Source organism: Cyprinodon tularosa, unplaced genomic scaffold (genome assembly GCF_016077235.1).
Source record: "Cyprinodon tularosa strain WSP-4 unplaced genomic scaffold, ASM1607723v1 ctg1323, whole genome shotgun sequence".
Classification (NCBI taxonomy): Eukaryota; Metazoa; Chordata; class Actinopteri; order Cyprinodontiformes; family Cyprinodontidae; genus Cyprinodon; species Cyprinodon tularosa.
In genome coordinates this window covers 2,543-20,997 of record NW_024038141.1, presented here as the reverse complement: position 1 = coordinate 20,997, position 18,455 = coordinate 2,543, and the positions used below count along the sequence as shown (strand labels likewise).

General features: G+C 41.2%; 1 protein-coding gene across 1 annotated transcript in view; it reads left to right on the top strand.

Moving 5' to 3' along the window:
* LOC119778384 (MAGUK p55 subfamily member 7-like) overlaps positions 1 to 15,878 on the top strand; it is a 71,413-nt gene extending 55,535 nt beyond the window's left edge. Inside the window, exons 9-13 of the mRNA XM_038277573.1 lie at positions 1,976 to 2,056; positions 5,258 to 5,351; positions 7,302 to 7,410; positions 7,637 to 7,780; positions 14,226 to 15,878. Coding sequence (XP_038133501.1) covers positions 1,976 to 2,056; positions 5,258 to 5,351; positions 7,302 to 7,410; positions 7,637 to 7,780; positions 14,226 to 14,405 — 608 coding nt within the window. The 3' untranslated portion in view covers positions 14,406 to 15,878. The remainder of the gene's footprint in view (positions 1 to 1,975; positions 2,057 to 5,257; positions 5,352 to 7,301; positions 7,411 to 7,636; positions 7,781 to 14,225) is intronic.
* Positions 15,879 to 18,455: the final 2,577 nt, after the last annotated feature.

The window sequence follows — 18,455 nt, the reverse complement described above, 5'->3', positions numbered from 1 at the left end:
TAGTATCAAATCCTCAGCTCTGACCGAAGCCATCAGCAGTTTGTTTAGAGGGATGGTGTACTGAACTTATTCACATGGAAAAATTAACCTCCAATAGGGTTTAATATGATTGCAGAGTATGTCCTGAACACCTTGAATGTGAGGAATGTGGAACCTGATCAAAGAGTTTCTCACTCTCTACACATTACAAAGGTCCAACTGACTGGTTGAGCCTTGCACAGCACTGACATACTGCCAAGTTTATTAAAGATACCAAAGGATAATGTGGTGCTCTAGTTTTCAGACAGAGGGAGAGAAGAAGAGAAACACTGGCACTGTTAGAAATAGTCGCCCCAGCTCCTTTGCCTTCACCTTTCATGGGGTCAACAGTAGGACCTCTATTATGGTTCTTAAAAGAATTACGGACTGCTGTTCCAATTCCAAACAGAATTTAGACTTCTGGACGCCATTGTATGATAACCTGACTCCACCAGCTGGATTTGCTCCGCATATCCATCTGAAGTAATTTTGGGAAGGGGCGAAACTACTGGTTAGCTGATTGGCCTATGTTTGTGATAGACGGGCCAAATAAACCAATCAGATCAACGAAGCATATAGCGTACTAACAGAGCGACGACGAAAACACAACCACAAGCCAGGCTACTCTTCCTGCTGCAGGTGATGGCTCGTTAGCTCAGCAAATAAGCAACATGTTGCAAAAGGATATTATATTTCAGTGAAGAAATACTCTGTGATTCCGATAAAACTTGCTCGATAGCCACGCTAACTCTAGTTTCATCGGCTGAAGCCGCCATGTTCTTTAGACTGAACTGTCGCGCTTCTCGTTGCGTCACACCTCAACCCGCCTCAAAGCCAACGCTGATTGGACGTTCGTTTGGTGAACGGCTCCAAATTTCTTCCACGGAAAGTAGCCAGACTGATCTGCAAGTGAAACCTTGAAAGCTCGCGAGATCAGGGTGGTCTCACGAGGCTAATTGTATGATGCAAACGCGCATGTATGGTGCTAGTCAAATTGAGAGTACCGCCATTAAAAAAGAACTACAAAAAACACCAAATGACTAAAGCTCTTCATTATTTAAACCAAAGCACATGAAGTTGCATAGATTTGCATATGTAACAATTGGGCCATGAACTTACTGGCAATAAAAGGCGCTGCCCTTTATAATTTTTTTTCCTTTTCTTCTTCTGTTCTTCCTATTCTGTTCTATTTACACTGCTGTCTCCATATAATCTGTAAAACTCCCTGCATAATTACAATAAAGCAATTTATACGCATAAAACAAGTGGAACAATAGGGCCATACTTCTCCTCTTGTGAAAGTAAAATCTGTTGGACTCTTTTTGGCATCAAGACAATTATACTTATTGCCACATTGCCAGACAGGACACTGTAAAAAATATATATAATAAGAAAAACAAAAGAAAGGGATCCCAATAGGTCAGAAGAAGAAAAAAAAACGTATTTCATACTTTATACTTAGCAGGATATAGTTTGAGACTGCAAAAAACCCCAGCACATAGCAAATACAGATAACATGACATCTTGCAGGCAGACTAACATTTGAGAAGGATGAGAGGTGCGTATATCTTATCTGAGCATCACTGTGCATGTTTGGTTACTGAGGCGGTATGGTAATATGAAAAAATTGGCAATTTTTCAAGTTTTACTTGATGCCACAGCTGTCCTTTGCCAACCACCAGTGATTGCATGAGCCAAACCAGAAGTAAAATGTTGTGATGCAATAACTTCCTGTGTATTTCAGGATAAAACATATTTCTCTCTTTTTTTACTGTTGTCTAACATGTTTTTGTGCTTACCTGTTGTAGAAAAGCTAAAACTAAATAAAAACTTTGCTTATGAGGCTCTTGGTATTAAACTTGGTATTAAACTTATGTGAACTCTTGGGAAGAGTGCAATCTGACACTGTTTCTGGTGAGAAGCACTGTTTAAAATGTTTCTGTTTGGTTCTGTATAGGACCCACTGGTGTCGGCTTGGATGAACTCAAGAAGAAACTGTTGATCTCTGACCCTCAGCACTTCGGTTTCACCATCCCACGTAAGTTCCTTACAGTCGTCTCTCTGAAGTGCTCCCAATCTTGTCTGAGTGAGAGTCTGAGACAACTCGCAGTGTTAGCTCAGCTGATTCTTCATCAGCTCACATGCTGTGTAAGTGTGTTTTTGGATTTAACATAAGTAAAGTCTAGTTTCTATCTATCGAAAATGTTCTTCTCAACCTTCACTATTATAGAAAGTAAAGTAAGGATTTACTCAGTGACATGAAGCAGATCTCCAGTCTCTTCTCTGACTGGTGGATCTCTGATATTCCTGGTAAAGCAGAGACATACACTCACCGCCCACTTTATTAGGTACACCGGACCAACTGCTCGTTAACACTTAATTTCTAAGCAGCCAATCACATGGCGGCAACTCAATGCATTTAGGCATGTAGACATGGTCAAGACAATCTCCTGCAGTTCAAACCGAGCATCAGTATGGGGAAGAAAGGTGATTTGAGTGACTTTGAACGTGGCATGATTGTTGGTGCCAGAAGGGCTGGTCTGAGTATTTCAGAAACTGCTGATCTACTGGGATTTTCACGCACAACCATCTCTAGGGTTTACAGAGAATGGTCCGAAAAAGAAAAAAACATCCAGTGAGCGGCAGTTCTGTGGGCAGAAAATGCCTTGTTGATGCCAGAGGTCAGAGGAGAATGGCCAGACTGGTTCGAGCTGATAGAAGGGCAACAGTGACTCAAATAATCACCCGTTACAACCAAGGTGGGCAGAAGAGCATCTCTGAACGCACAGTACATCGAACTTTGAGGCAGATGGGCTACAGCAGCAGAAGACCACACCGGGTGCCACTCCTTTCAGCTAAGAACAGGAAACTGAGGCTACAATTTGCACAACCTCATCGAAATTGGACAATAGAAGATTGGAAAAACGTTGCCTGGTCTGATGAGTCTCGATTTCTGCTGCGACATTCGGATGGTAGGGTCAGAATTTGGCGTCTACAACATGAAAGCATGGATCCATCCTGCCTTGTATCAACGGTTCAGGCTGGTGGTGGTGGTGTCATGGTGTGGGGAATATTTTCTTGGCACTCTTTGGGCCCCTTGGTACCAATTGAGCATCGTTGCAACGCCACAGCCTACCTGAGTATTGTTGCTGACCATGTCCACCCCTTTATGACCACAATGTACCCAACTTCCGATGGCTACTTTCAGCAGGATAATGCCCCATGTCATAAAGCTGGAATCATCTCAGACTGGTTTCTTGAACATGACAATGAGTTCACTGTACTCAAATGGCCTCCACAGTCACCAGATCTCAATCCAATAGAGCATCTTTGGGATGTGGTGGAACGGGAGATTTGCATCATGGATGTGCAGCCGACAAATCTGCGCCAACTGTGTGATGCCATCATGTCAATATGGACCAAACTCCCTGAGGAATGCTTCCAGCACCTTGTTGAATCTATGCCACCAAGAATTGAGGCAGTTCTGAAGGCAAAAGGGGGTCCGACCCGTTACTAGCATGGGGTACCTAATAAAGTGGCCGGTGAGTGTATGTTGCAAGTCAGTGATTCCCAACAGGGGGTTTGTGTACCACGAGTTGTCCGGTAGTGCATTGCAAGGGGCACATAAAAATATTTTATTTCTCAGGTCCGTTAAAGAAATTTTGGAGCCGTTCACCAAACGAACGTCCAATCAGTGTTGGCTTTGAGGCGCGTTGAGGTGTGACGCAACTGGAAGCGCGACAGTTCAGTCTAAAGAACATGGCGGCTTCAGCCGATGAAACTAGCGTTAGCGTGGCTATCGAGCAAGTTTTATCGGAATTACAGAGTATTTCTTCACTGAAAGAAGAGCAAAACACTGCTCTGGAGGCTTTTCTCAGAGGAAAAGATGTTTTTGCTCTTCTCCCGACTGGTTTCGACAAGAGTTTGATCTATCAATTGGCTCCTCTTCGTCGTCGCTCTGTTACGTCATATGCTTCGTTGATCTGATTGGTTTATTTGGCCCGTCTATCACCAACATAGGCCAATCAGCTAACCAGTATTTTCGCCCCTTCCCAAAATTACTTCGACGGAAGGTTTCCAGATGGATATGTGGAGCAAATCCAGCAAATCCATCTGGCGGAGTCAGGTTACCTAATAGTAAGTTATTCCTAAATGTTTGAGCTAATTTTAGGCTTTAAAACCAAGCAGAGTAACAGATTGGTCAGCTGTTTTTCCACAGCTCAGGTGTCATGAATGATGAAAACAAAGTAAAATAAATGGAGTCAGTCTGACTATAATTTTTCTTCCCGATTCACCAAGTTTATGTGATTATTGGGGAGTTACACAGAGGAGCAGCAGCTTTATAAACAGGTTTATAACATGATGTTATTTAGTATTATTTCAATTCCTTACTAACTTCCAAGCAACATATTTCTGTTGTTTTTATTTTTTATTTATTTGAGTTTGAAAGAATGAAATGCCTAAGAATTAACTGCTTAAATTAAAAGATTCAATAAAATACTCTGTATTTTATAATCAGTTATTGTACATGCAACTTTTGGACAATCATCAATACTTTTGACTGAGAAGGGTACTCATGGTAAGACAAAATGCCCAAAGGGTTGCATAAGTCAAAAAATAGGTTGGAAAACACCGATGTAAGTGACACAGCTCGTTCTTGAGAGCCGGTGTTCCGTCAGATCAGCATACCTATAGTCATATAGTCATATGCATGCACAAGACCTCAAATTTGTGTTATCCCTTTAGTTTTGCACAAAAAATAGACTTTAAACTACCTTGACGGGTGTGTATCCCTTTAGTCATTTACAAAAAAATATATATTTAAGGTCAGATTGCCATACGCTTCAAAAGACAACAAAAAGTAAGTAATTAAATTGTTTTTATTTGTACATGACTAAAGGGATACATGCACGTTGAGGTAGTTTAAAGTGTATTTATTTGTACAAAACTAAAGGGATAAACAGGTATTGACTATGGGTATGCTGGTCAGGGTTGTAAACCTCTGACATGCTGAAAGGAGAGTTGACCCCTGACCGTGACAAACCCATCAGACTTACTGCTCTCCTACCCGCCACGTGCTTCTCCCACCACCCGTTTTACAACGAGGCGTTCAGGTTGGGCTTTTATAGAGCTTGGCATCACCTGTAGTACTGCTTGTCAGGCTTAAAGTTCTATAATTATGAGTCTCAGGCAGGTTCAACCCCCCCTCTCTCTCTCTGTCTCTATCTCTCTCTCTCAGATACCACTCGGCCCAAGAGGAACCAGGAGAGCGATGGTGTGGAGTACCACTTTATCTCCAAACATCTCTTTGAGACGGACATCCACAACAACAAGTATGTAGACCTGTGAAGGGCTCAAAGAAAAATAGGTATTATGATGAAGAAGCAAACCCACTGCTGAACTTAAACCGTTTTTTACTGATTAGACTTTAAGTTCCAGAAGCTGCAGAAACTCTGTACATCATTATTGATTGATGAGTTTGAAAAAAGAACCAACCAGCTGGAAAGATCAACCTCTGAAAAGTCTGAAAGGTTTTCTATCCATTTCTTTTTCATCTGGAAGCTCATCTTTGGTGACTTTACTAACCTTCAGTGGTTATCAAAGCTGCTGCAAATAAGCGAGTCTCAGATATTTAGGTTAACCTTTTATCAGGCTCCTCTCCTGTGCAACCAACTACCAGTTATAGACCGTTAGGCAGACATCCTGTCTACGGGTCTAAGGGTAGACGTAAGACTTTCCTTTTTAATAAAGCTCATAGTTAGAGTGGCTCAGGTTATCCTGACCTATCTCTATAGTTATACTGATATAGGCTTAGACTGCTGGAGGACATAGGAACTTCTTTTCATCATTTTGCTTCATTCTATCTCTATTCTCCCACTCTGCAGAATCTGTTAGTTCAATCTCTAACGTTCTGCTTATATTATGAGCTTGGCCTGTTTCTCTGACTGTGACTAACTGTATGTGCAGTTTTTCATTCTCTGACATGGGAGCTTTCTGTCTGTGTTTGCTGGATGGGGCCGCTTGTGGAGCTGGTAGACAGTTATGTTTTGTACCTCTGCTTCTTTCTGTATCTCTGCTTCTGTCTCCTTGAACCCCAGGACACTGAGCCTGGTTTTGCTGGAGGTTTCTTCCTGTTAAAAGGGAGTTTTTACTCTCCACTGTTGCTACAAGCATGCGTAGTGTGAAGGGTTGCCTTCGAGTCAATGATTAAATGCAGTCAACTGGTTTTCCTTAAATAGGAAACCTTGAATTAATTTGACTGGATGATCTGGTGACTGTAAAGTGCATTGGGATGACTGTGAATTGTGAATTTGTGCTATATAAAAAATGAATTGAATTCAAGAGCCTAAACTCCATCAGAGAGGTGATTCCTCTCCTGTTCACTAGAAGCAGAGTTCAACAGGGACAGCAGGAGTCTGGTGTCTCCAGTGTTTGTTGCCTCAGTTTAGCCAGCAGCGCCCTGCTGTCATCTGTGTGTCTCTGTACCTCGGTATGAGCAGCTGGTGACCGGGCCGGGCCCTGTGCTGGTCCCTGATCTCCAGACAGTCGCCCCCAGGTCTCCGCCCGTGCTTCCTCCTCTCTGAAACCGGCCTCTGTGTTCTGCTTCCACATTTGTGGCCAACAAATTAAAAACAAGTTGTAACGCTCAGAGGGATGATGGATGCCTTTCTGCTGCTCTCACATGAGCTGGAGGGCAGAAGAAGAAGTCACCCTGCAGGTTGGACACGCAGGATGTTTCTGCACACAAACAAACTCAGTTAGATCAAGTGTTTGACACACAGAGAGTGCAAAGAGAGTTCCAGCATGCTGAGAGCAGGAGGACAGGGTGATGGCGCTGTCGGGGGAGGTTTTATATTTAGGACATGTTGCGGTGGAGGTCAAGGCATGCAATGTTTTTCACCGAGTCGGAGGGATGAGTGACCGTGCTGTGATGTGGGCTGGACAAGTGGAAATGTCCACTGTAAAAATTACAGGCGGCTCAGTGAAGGAGAGGAGATGAACTTGTTTTTGTTCTGGCTCATTGCAGCAGCAGAAACTACGCTCTCAGCTCCGAAAAAACAGGCCACAACAACGTGTGTTCAGCTTCAGCTATTATGTCCAATGATCTAAGTCGTATTTCTACCCTACTACAATAAACCCCATAGATGCTCCAAGCTTTCAGTTTCTCAGCCTGAGCTGCTGGGAGCTTTTACAGGAATTTCCCCAAACTGGGATGTTAGTTAGAGACACAAACAGCTTTTAAAATCTGAGTATAAATTTCTTATTTCTCTCTCCCTCCTCAGGCTGGTGGAGTACGGTGTGTACAATGGGAATTATTACGGAACAAGTCTGGGCTCTGTCCGCTCCATCCTCTCCAAGAACAAAGTCTGTCTAATGGATGTCCAGCCTCATGTGAGTGACGCTAAGCTCTCTGCTGCATCCAGATGTCCCCCAACATCCTGACACCTTCACCTCCATGCATTTCAGCCCCTCTGATTATGTCATAAGATCTCCTTCTCTGCACTTTTCCTGAAATGTTTCCAGTTTGTCCAGTGGATCTGGAAAAGTTGAAAAAGCAACTAGACTAGTTCAAACTTCATTATTCTCTTTCTTGTTTCTTGTTTATTTGTTGTTCTAGACAATAAAGTTGCTGCGAACAGCTGAATTCAAACCCTTCGTTGTGTTTGTGAAACCTCCCCCAATTGAAAGACTGAGGGAAACGAGAAGGAACGCCAAATTTCTCCCAGGCAAGGATGACAAAGGATCTGCCAGACCTTTCACGGTGAGAGACCCACAACCTCTGGAGAGTTACTATGTCCTTCTGTTGTACTTCTGACTTAAAAAAGCTCTTAGACTATGGATGTGGAGTAATTACCTAAGTGGCATTTAGCTGTTGCAAATCTGCAACATATGCCTGGAGAGGGTTAACATTTATATTCCATAAGGTGATTCTCATGTATGTTATTGAAAATCCTTGGGCAAAATATCTAGATTTGTCTAAAGACATTGCTTCCTGAAAGCTGTTTTTCTCGAATGGTTTAAGACTTAGCATTAGCACAATGGCCTAAAGTAGCAAATATGGCACAAACTGAAATGTTCATATTCAAGCTAAAAGCGACGCTGAAAGACCCTCAAACTTTAGCAGCACTCCGTGTTGTGTTGTTACCATAGGTGTTCAGTGTCTCCACCTTTATGCCTTTTTTTGTCTGAAAAAGAGCTGATTTTTATTAATCAACAATTTTTTTCTTAGTGCGAAAATGGAGCTCAACAGGTTTACTTTCACAAATTAAGGCTTTCACTCTTTTAGACCATTTTATAGATGTTTAAGTAAATGCATTTATTAGACATTATTTGGGAAATTTTGGGGAAAATAATTGGTAAAAGGAATGGGAACGAGGTGAAGCAAAACGTTAAAAGGGAGCATCTGTCATTAACATTTTTTTCCTGCATTACTTTTACTGTAATGCTTTACATAGTTTTAAAATGGTACTTTTACCGGAGTAAAAAGCTTAATTCAATACTCTTAACTTCTACAAAGGTAAGAGTTGGATTTTTACCTCACTAATACTTAATAGTCGGTGTGAGGAGTCAAAGAACCCCTCTTCCTTTGTTCTTCTTTTCTTCATTAGTTTATCTGGTTCTGTTTCCATCTCTATCCATCCTGTTGAGCCTTTTTGCTGTAGAATATATAATTTTACCTGCAGCCCCAGATTCTTATTGTTGGATGAGAAAATGTAGCAAACCAATCAGCACACAGATTCGTGGTCAGGTCTTCCTGTTTTGGGGGACAGCAGCCATCGGGACCAGAACTGATCAAACTATCAACGTAACTTAACGTAACTCTGTGTTTCTGTTCACTGAGTCGATTCACGGAAGACAGCAGGACAGAAACGGCAAGCAGGGCTTCAGCTGACTCTCACAGAGTTTTTATATTTAGTTCAGTTCAGTTCAGTTTATTTATATAGCGCCAAATTCACAACACATGTCATCTCAAGGCACTTTACAGTTCAACCAGATCATACAGTCAAATTGATACAAAGTTTTCTATCTAAGGAAAACCAGTTGATTGCATTGACTCATTGACTCAAATACAATCCCCCACACTAAGCATGCTTGTAGCGACAGTGGAGAGGAAAAACTCCCTTTTAACAGGAAGAAACCTCCAGCAGAACCAGGCTCAGTGTGAGCGGCCATCTGCTGAGGCCGACTGGGGTTCAAGGAGATATTTAGCTGGAGCTAATCCATTATGAAGCAGAAAACCACCAGAGATATTCTGGACTAACTTTTGGCTGAAGGAGGCGTCTCTAAAAACAGAGCTGGTCAGCAGTTAGAAGCTTTTAGGAGCCTGTGTTTATGTGCATACAGGTTTAAAACTCTGCTCAGCTTGAATCCTCCAGGTTTGTTTTGGTGTTTGAGTTTCCCAGCATAAATCTGCATCTCTGTTTGTTTATAACTCTGTTTAGCAAAGTGGTTACTTATAAAACCGTATCTGTCCTCAAATGTAAAGCTGAATGTTTCAATAAAACCAGAAGAGGCTATTGGGGGAGGCCAGAATCAACACGACTAAAAGCAGAAAGCCTCAAAGGGACCAATGCAGAGGGAGATCTGGGCAGGTTCAGAACTCCTCTATGAATAGAGGAGCCCCAAGTAGGAAATATTTACCCCGAACCTGCTAAAAATATTCAGTACTGATGTTCCTCACAGGTAGAGCTGGTTTTATTCTTCACACCTGATGACTGATACTCTGATGGACTTAGAAACACCTCCAGCTACTGATTGAGCTTCCATGTTTGTATACAAAGGTTCCTCTGTGCAGCCAGTTCACACAGCCCAAAATCAGCCTGCTCCACAAGCTGTCATCTCCCATCGCACACAGACTGCAGACTGACAGAAATGGAGACTTTTCCTGTCTGTAAATCAGAGCTGTATTTAGCCGTTTGCCTGTTTGAAGGATATTTCTGAAGATAATGGTTGTTTTAGTGGGTTGCATCTCGGTGTGGATTCAGTGGAGGGAATAATGGAAATTCCTTGAGGTTTCAGTGCATAATCTGTGGCAGGGTTCATGAGTGGGAACCATGTCTCAGGGAGGATATAACAGGCTCTGCACAGGCCTCTTTTTGTATAATTGTGTCTTCAAAGCAGTGGCTTTAAGGCCTTTTTGTTCTAACACTCTAGCCTAACCCCTCCCCTCTCTCTTTACATGGGGTTATGGCTCAAACAAATCAGGGTTCTAAGATCTCTGGATGTAACGAGTTTTTCCCTGCTTAGAGCTTCTATGCGATCTATTTGGATGTGCCAGACAAGTCCAACAACCTCATAACCTAAAGGCGTCTATTTTCCGTAGCACCTAGATACAGATGCCACTTTTTATTTTGATCAGATAAGGTTTTATTGGCTAAAAAGCCCTAAGGGTGTTGTTTATAAAATATTGAAACCTTTAAAGGACCTACCAATAATTTGATGAATAGTGCATTAAGTTTGTTTTATAACCATTAAAGAACTTGAAAGGATAGTTCAGGTTTTCTGACATGAAGGCGTGTGAACCGTTCACCATCTGTAGCTGAGATGCAAAGATGTCCATATCGTTACCGAGCCTCCTGCCACGAGAAACAGCTGGTAATGCACCGGAGAAAAGGTTAGTTCTGGTACGTTACGGGGGCACGTTAATCAATGGTTTTCAAGCTAAAAAACTATGCATGTGTTTTGTCAGACTATGTCGACAATTTCAAAACATCCGGGTGGAATGTTATCTCTGCCGCTAACACTCTGCTGCATAGCAGCGGAAGATAGTTCCTGCGAAACAGAAATAAATGAACCAGATCATTCACCGCCAAATAGTTGTTTACCAGCCACTTGTAGAAGCAGGAGGCTCGGTGGCGGTAGGGACACTAAACTATCCCTTTAATAGAAAAGTTACTCAATAAATCCAATACATTTATTAAAATTTTATATGATTCTTTAAGTAGTATATTTTCAGAAGGGAAGGTGTACACTGTATTATCGCAGGTGCATTATTTGGTAGTGAGGTGTTGCTGCAGCCCCTGGGAGTTTTGTGGTAATATCTCCAGAGCACACCGGCAGGGATGTATTCGCTGTTGTGTTTGCAGGAGGTTCCAGAAGATGGTGGTTAATAACCTTCGGAACAATACGATATCTTATCCTCAAGGGTAACCGATATCACCCTTCTGCCAGTAATTAAGGACAAAACTAGTAGGGCTGGTAGCCTTAATAACTACAGACCAATAGCTTTAGCTAGTTTGATATCTAAGGTATTAGAAAAAATCGTGCTTGGTTGCCTCAATGCATTTATTACTACAACAGATGATCAATTGGGTTTCAAAGCCAAGTCGGGAATTTTTATGGTCTGAAATAAGCAGCAAAAGAATATCTTAGAAAAAAAGGAATCTCTGTTAATTAGGGGTGGAACGGTTCACAAAATCCACGGTTCAGTTCGATTCACAGTTTCGTGGTCATGGTTTTTGGTTCAGTTCGATTCGGTATATGTTGATTGTTACACCGAAATCCCATAAAAATTTATGAAATTAATGAAAAAATCCCCCAAAAAATATTGGATTGTAATTATTTTAAATGATCCGCGGAAACCCTGGATCATTTCCGTATGTTTTGCTGCTTTGAATTTAATCATCTCGCGCATGCTCTCTACCATCTCCAAGGGACTCACAGCCACAGTGGAGGCTGTAGGCTTTGCTTTGAGCAGCCGGTCTGGAGCGCAGCGGGGCAGAGCGGGGGTTGCTGACGGAGTATGAGGGATTTCGGGGTTAGCATGACATGTTGCTGTTAGCATAAACAAAACGTGTTGCACGATGCTTGCAGACTGTTGCACTTTTATCCACAACTTTCTTTCCGCCTTCATCGTAGGTCACTCTAAATGCAAAGTGGTCCCATACAGCAGACCTATAAAGTGCTGCTGGCGCGTCTTCCAACTCCTGTTCTTTCCCACTCCGACACAATTCTCCACAACAACGGATTTTTTTCCCTGCTACACCCGGCTAAGCTGCTTCGCTTCTTCTTCTTGTTTACTACTGGTGGTTGGCTTTGGTCGCAGTACCGCCACCTTCTGCTCTGGAGTGTACAAGAAAAAGGAGCAGCGCATGAACTGAACGAAACACACACGAATCGAACCGAGACAGCCGAACCGAACGGTTCGGACGGTTTTCATAAATCGTCCCATCCCTAGTGTTAATTTGGTTTATTGATGCCTCTATGGCCTTAATTGTCACTCAGGGGTTGATGTTCGGGCAAGTGACTTTCACATTTCATTTGCCCAGAAACAATTTTTACTTGCCCAATATAATGTTTGATAAATATAGTTCCTAATATTCATTTTTGTATATATATCAATAAAACATGTTTGTTTTTTAAATGTTTTTTGTAATTCAGTAAGTTTCCAGGTTCCTGGTGTGTATATGCATGCGTCAGATAATGAACTCAATCCTACATTACCGTGTTAACATGCTTTTTAATCCTTCCTGCACATTCTTTTCAAACTAAACTTTGCTTTAAACTGTTGTGTGCTTGGAAAAATATAAATTGTAATGTTAAAAATCTAAAAAAAAAAACTCGACAGGTTCAATTCAATTCAGTTTATTTATATAGCGCCAAATTCACAACACATGTCATCTCAAGGCACTTTACAGTTCAACCAGATCATACAGTCAAATTGATGCAAAGTTTTCTATCTAAGGAAAACCAGTTGATTGCATTGACTCATTGACTCAAATACAATCCCTCACACTAAGCATGCTTGTAGCGACAGTGGAGAGGAAAAACTCCCTTTTAACAGGAAGAAACCTCCAGCAGAACCAGCTCAGTGTGAGCGGCCATCTGCCGAGGCCGACTGGGGTTCAAGGAGACAGAAGCAGAGACACAAAAAGCAGCTGTAAAAGGCAGCCCGTCCAGGTTATAAACTTACACTACTACTACTCACCAATTTAACATGTTTAGCTCTATAACACTTAAATGCACCACTCCAATGTCTAAGAGAAAAAATTAATGAAAATTTTTTAATGTATGACTTTATCGGGGAGCAGACACATTGGTACCGTGAATTCTTTCAATGAGGTTCCGCTTTTGACTGGCAGCGTGGTCCAGGGCTAACCTAACCACCACTTTCCCGTCTTTCTCGACTCCATCAGCTGACAGAATGGTTCAGCATCAACTCACACTTTAGGCAGGCTGGAACCACCTAGTGGGAAAGTTTGTGCATGACCATATATTCTTTTAATTAGCAGGATAACTCTGCTACTTCAGTGGCCTTGCATTTCATATGGTTGAGGGTAATTCCTCTAGAACTGTTTTCTTGTTTCATTTTATATGTTTTTTAATGCCTGGTTTCTTGGAGGAAAGCCTCTCTCAAGGTTATGTTCTTTTCACCTCCACACATCTGTTTCTCATCAATGTTCTGCCATGTGCCGTAAAATCTATAAAAGATGTGATAACTTTCTGCACGTGGCACGTTCACAAAGTCTGTTGGGATGTAGGCCGAACATTTCGCCACTGTTTGCCTTCAGATAAACATACAAAGACAAGACCGATCTTCTTTAAAGTTACTGACACAGTTTCTTACTCCTTTGATAATTAATGTTATATCAGACCTTGTTGGTTCGACCAGGCGTTGACCACTGACTAGTTCAGAGTCACAGTAGTACTCTCAAGAGACTTCCAGAGACTACAGCCCCAACATGGGGTTACTCACAGAGTTGGGCACTGGGCAAAAGTCTTGCTGATTCACAGAATAACGGCTCTGTGGTCCTCCTTGAGCATTGATCCTTGGTTCTCTTCTATCTACTTGTTATCACGTCTTCTGCAATGAGATTAAGCACCATTTTGTTCTGCCTTTTTCCTTAAATACTATTCTGCTCAGTGAGGAGGTACATTTTCTAGGGAACTTCTCTACCTTAAATAACTGCTGGTAACATGTAATCAGTCACAGAGACTAAAGCAAATACTAAGTATTCAAAGTTTCAAACATTACGTCCGTATTCATGTTACATATACCACAGATGATTCTATTTTGATCTATTCCACACTGTCTTAACATGAAAATCTTAAATATTCTTTAGTTATGAGGTTTCTTTAAAAATGTTTGGCAGGGAACCAAGCATGACCTCACTTCATTGCTGCAGATATTGAAACTTTTAAGGCCGTCTTCGTGGAGATAATTTAACTTCCTGTTTCTTTCTCCCTCTGTGTTCTGGACCCTGCAGGAGGAGGACTTTAAGGAGATGTTGAACTCTGCTGAGGTGATGGAGAGTCATTACGGTCATCTGTTTGAGAAGGTCATAGTGAACGATGACCTCACTACAGCGTTCAAGGAGCTGCAGTTGGCGCTGAAGCAAGTGGAGACGGAGACTCACTGGGTTCCAGTCAGCTGGACTCACTCCTGAGACCCACACTGACTGGGAAAGGTGGAAAGGGAAGGGCTACAAAAAACAATGTACATTTTAAGTCTCTTTTAGTTCAACTGAGACTGATACCTGAAGTCTGATGAGAAATAAACAAGACGGCACAGATTGGTGCTGATGGACCTGAGCCTTATCAAGCTAAAACTGATCTTTTAACTTTGGGTCAAGTTGGATTCAGACCTCAGCTGCTGTCTGGTTGGGATCTCCAGGTTAGAAAAAGCCTGAGGGTTTACCGCTTCTGTCTTAATGTGGCTCAGGAAGCATATCTGGATCAAACATCACCGACCTGGAGTGTTGAACAATCTGGACCTTCATAGAACCAGCGGTTCCTCCTGCATAAGAAAACCAGGACTCCATCTTTAGGGTGTTTAAAACATTAAACTTGTAGAAAACCAAAGGGAAGAATGTTTTTCTGTTTGGTGGACTGTTTAGAACTGATGTCAGTTAAATAACTTTGAGGGAAAACAGGGAGAAAGAAACAAGCAAACATGTCTTCTATCTTATTTCTGTGCTTAAAGAGCTTCAGTGACTGTTGGTCCAAATGGAAACACTGCAGCTACTCTCTCTAGAAATGGCAACGACTGTCACTTTATTTAAAAGGAAATTAATATATTTTCTATAAACATTTAGTTCTTTTTAAAATACTTTCTATGAAAATGTTTCACTTTAAGGGAAACTTGATCTCAGCTGTAGCGCCTCTTACTTACTAAAAGCAGAAACATCTCTTCGTTCATTTAGGTGTTTAGATTTGATTTTTCCAGCCTGGTTTTTTCCTACAAAGCTTCTTCAGAGGTTTTTTTTTTTATTTAGCTGTTGTATGTTCCATCCTGGAGCTTTTAGAATCAGTCCAGCACACCAGTTTCGTCATTTATAGAACTGAGCACATCAGTCTTTAACAAAAAGTTTCACTATTGTGTTTTATTAGGGTGGAGTTTTTATTTTTATTCATATAAACATGGTTTCAGTGAGGCTGCTAAGTTCAGGACCTTCAGGAAGTAGCTGCTCTGGATTTAATGAGCATTACAGGTTTATTACTAGAGTCACTCAGTCTTACTGACTCATACTTAGTTTTTGTCCAATTCTTTCTAATGTATGTATCAAAGAAACACTTTAATTTCTTCTGAACAGGTTTCTTAATTAAAAGTTTTCTCCTCGGCTGGTTTTGTTTAGTTGATGTAATTTTCATGTAAACAGACCAACAGTTTCCGTGACGGTGGGCCCTGACCCACAGCTGTCCACAACTCCTATGATAAATTATTTAAATGATTGATCAGTGCTTCCAGAGTTTATTACTCCATCTTGTCTTTACCTTTATGACACCTGGTCTATAGAATCAGATTTGTTGTTTATACAAGAGAGGTTTTGATTCCTTTATGTAAATTATGGTGTTAATCAGGCAAGTTGTATGAAATTTAAGTAGATTTCTTATTAAAGAAAATGAAACATCTCTTCTAATGTTGTGTTAATTTCTGTTTGAAAAGCTCCTGAGGGTCTGTTAGTAGGAAAAGAATTAAAAAGGATTCCTGTGGTTCAGTTCTTCGCCCCTCTGAGTGTCACTGGAATCTATTTCAGAGAACAAAATATTCCAGTTCATACATTTCATCTTGTAAATGAGATCACTAGAGAGCAGTCAGTCATTCAATACATACTTTCCTTACTTCCATACTATCCCAGCTGAATTTAAAAACTTTGTCTACATTCCAACTACTGTTGATTTATGAATCCTTTTGGTTTATAGCATTGTAGTGGAGCTCTCTGGGGCTGGATCTCCTCAACTTTACCTAAAGCGTAAACTGTAGAAATGATGCCTCAACAGAAACCAGCAATAATAATGGATCAAATGTATGAAATAGCTTTCCTATAAGAATATAAAGCATCTCTATTAACTCACATGAGTAATTACTCTGAGTTGGTAATCTGGACCAGTGAAAAACAGTGGATCTGATGTGATCGGGTGTCCATATTTACAGTATGTTGATGGGGCTCTGTGGTCAGAACCAGCTAGATAGGAAGGTCTAATGTTCACTAAGATAGATGTCCTCTTAGTGGTTCTCAGTAAGTTCTAAGTGACCTAATGGTTTATGGTTTGAGTACCAGAGGTCAGTGGTCCTGAGTGAGTTCTTAGTGACCCTCAGTGGTTCTGAGTAAGACCTTAGTGACCCTCAGTGGTTCTAAGTAAGACCTTAGTGACCCTCAGTGGTTCTGAGTAAGACCTTAGTGACCCTCAGTGGTTCTGAGTAAGACCTTAGTGACCCTCAGTGGTTCTGAGTAAGACCTTAGTGACCCTCAGTGGTTCTGAGTAAGACCTTAGTGACCCTCAGTGGTTCTGAGTAAGACCTTAGTGACCCTCAGTGGTTCTGAGTAAGACCTTAGTGACCCTCAGTGGTTCTGAGTAAGACCTTAGTGACCCTCAGTGGTTCTGAGTAAGACCTTAGTGACCCTCAGTGGTTCTGAGTAAGACCTTAGTGACCCTCAGTGGTTCTGAGTAAGACCTTAGTGACCCTCAGTGGTTCTGAGTAAGACCTTAGTGACCCTCAGTGGTTCTGAGTAAGACCTTAGTGACCCTCAGTGGTTCTGAGTAAGACCTTAGTGACCCTCAGTGGTTCTAAGTAAGACCTTAGTGACCCTCAGTGGTTCTGAGTTAGACCTTAGTGACCCTCAGTGGTTCTGAGTAAGACCTTAGTGACCCTCAGTGGTTCTGAGTAAGACCTTAGTGACCCTCAGTGGTTCTGAGTAAGACCTTAGTGACCCTCAGTCAGCGGCGTAGGAAGCGGGGGGGACGGGGGGGACATGTCCCCCCCAATATAAAAGCCAGGTGGATATGTCCCCCCCAAAAATTGTACCGCAAAATATTAGATTTTGACAATTTTTTAACTGTCGTGCTTTTATTTTGAAGGCGCAGCATAGCGTTACGTCACTGTACTCCCCCTCCCCTCTGTGAACTGTTGAGTGTTTGAGCACTCAGAGGGAAACAGCGATACAGAAAGTCAGAAACTTGTTAATGAGGTAAAATGGTCTGTCGGGAATGCTGCTATGAATATTGCCTATTTATAACGTCTTGTTGTCAGTTCACTTTCATATATAGAAACTGAATCTTTTTGGTTTAGGCATCTTAGTCTTGTTGGAAGAGGATTAGGGCCACTGAAAAAAGTTAACTGATTTTTAATTTTTTTTAGTTTAACATGGGGGAAAAAGTCAGAATTCTGACTTTTTCAGAATTCTGACTTTTTTCTCAGATTTCTGACTTTAATCTCAGAATTCTGACTTTTTTCTCAGAAATCTGACAGATGATTAATGTTTCTAATCAATTTACAGTTTTTTTTTGGTGGTGGGGGGGGGGGGGGGGGTACTATACAGATATATAAAAACAAGAAGGTCTCACTAAAAAATAACCAGAATATATGTTTAGAGTAAAGATTGACTAGTGTTTACACAAGCACACCATTTTAAATCTGCTGAGCTTGCTGTGCAAGAAAATGTAAAATATACGTATAAAGAAATATAACAGGAAGTACTGCTAAAACAAACTAAATGTTAAATAATGTAGATATTGGTTTAAAAAATTCTTCAGATTTGGAAATTTGGAAGGAATACATAATTCTGAAATTAATCAACAAATCTGGTAAAAAAAAAAATAAATAAATAAAAAATAAAAGTTGCACTTTTTTACTTGAGGAATTTGTTGAATAACTTCATAATTATGAGTTTAACTAGTTGGAGGTAATGCTACACTTCTCTGCTTCCTGTCCTGCTCATAAAAGGTAAACATTATAAACCCACCATTAATTTTCTACACTATTTGGAAAACACAACACAAATGTAATATAACAAAAGTATGTTTAACAACAAACATGTTAGCATCAAGCCATAGCCATGTCTGTTTTAGAGCCTAGCTCTCTTGTTTAATGACCTTCTGCTCCTCCATTAATGAGGGGACCCCACGGGCACGTAAAAAGTTGCCTAATTCTGTCATTTTCCACCAATGTGTCACTGGCTCTCTCAAACAACTCACATCTTTGTCAGTGAAGCTGA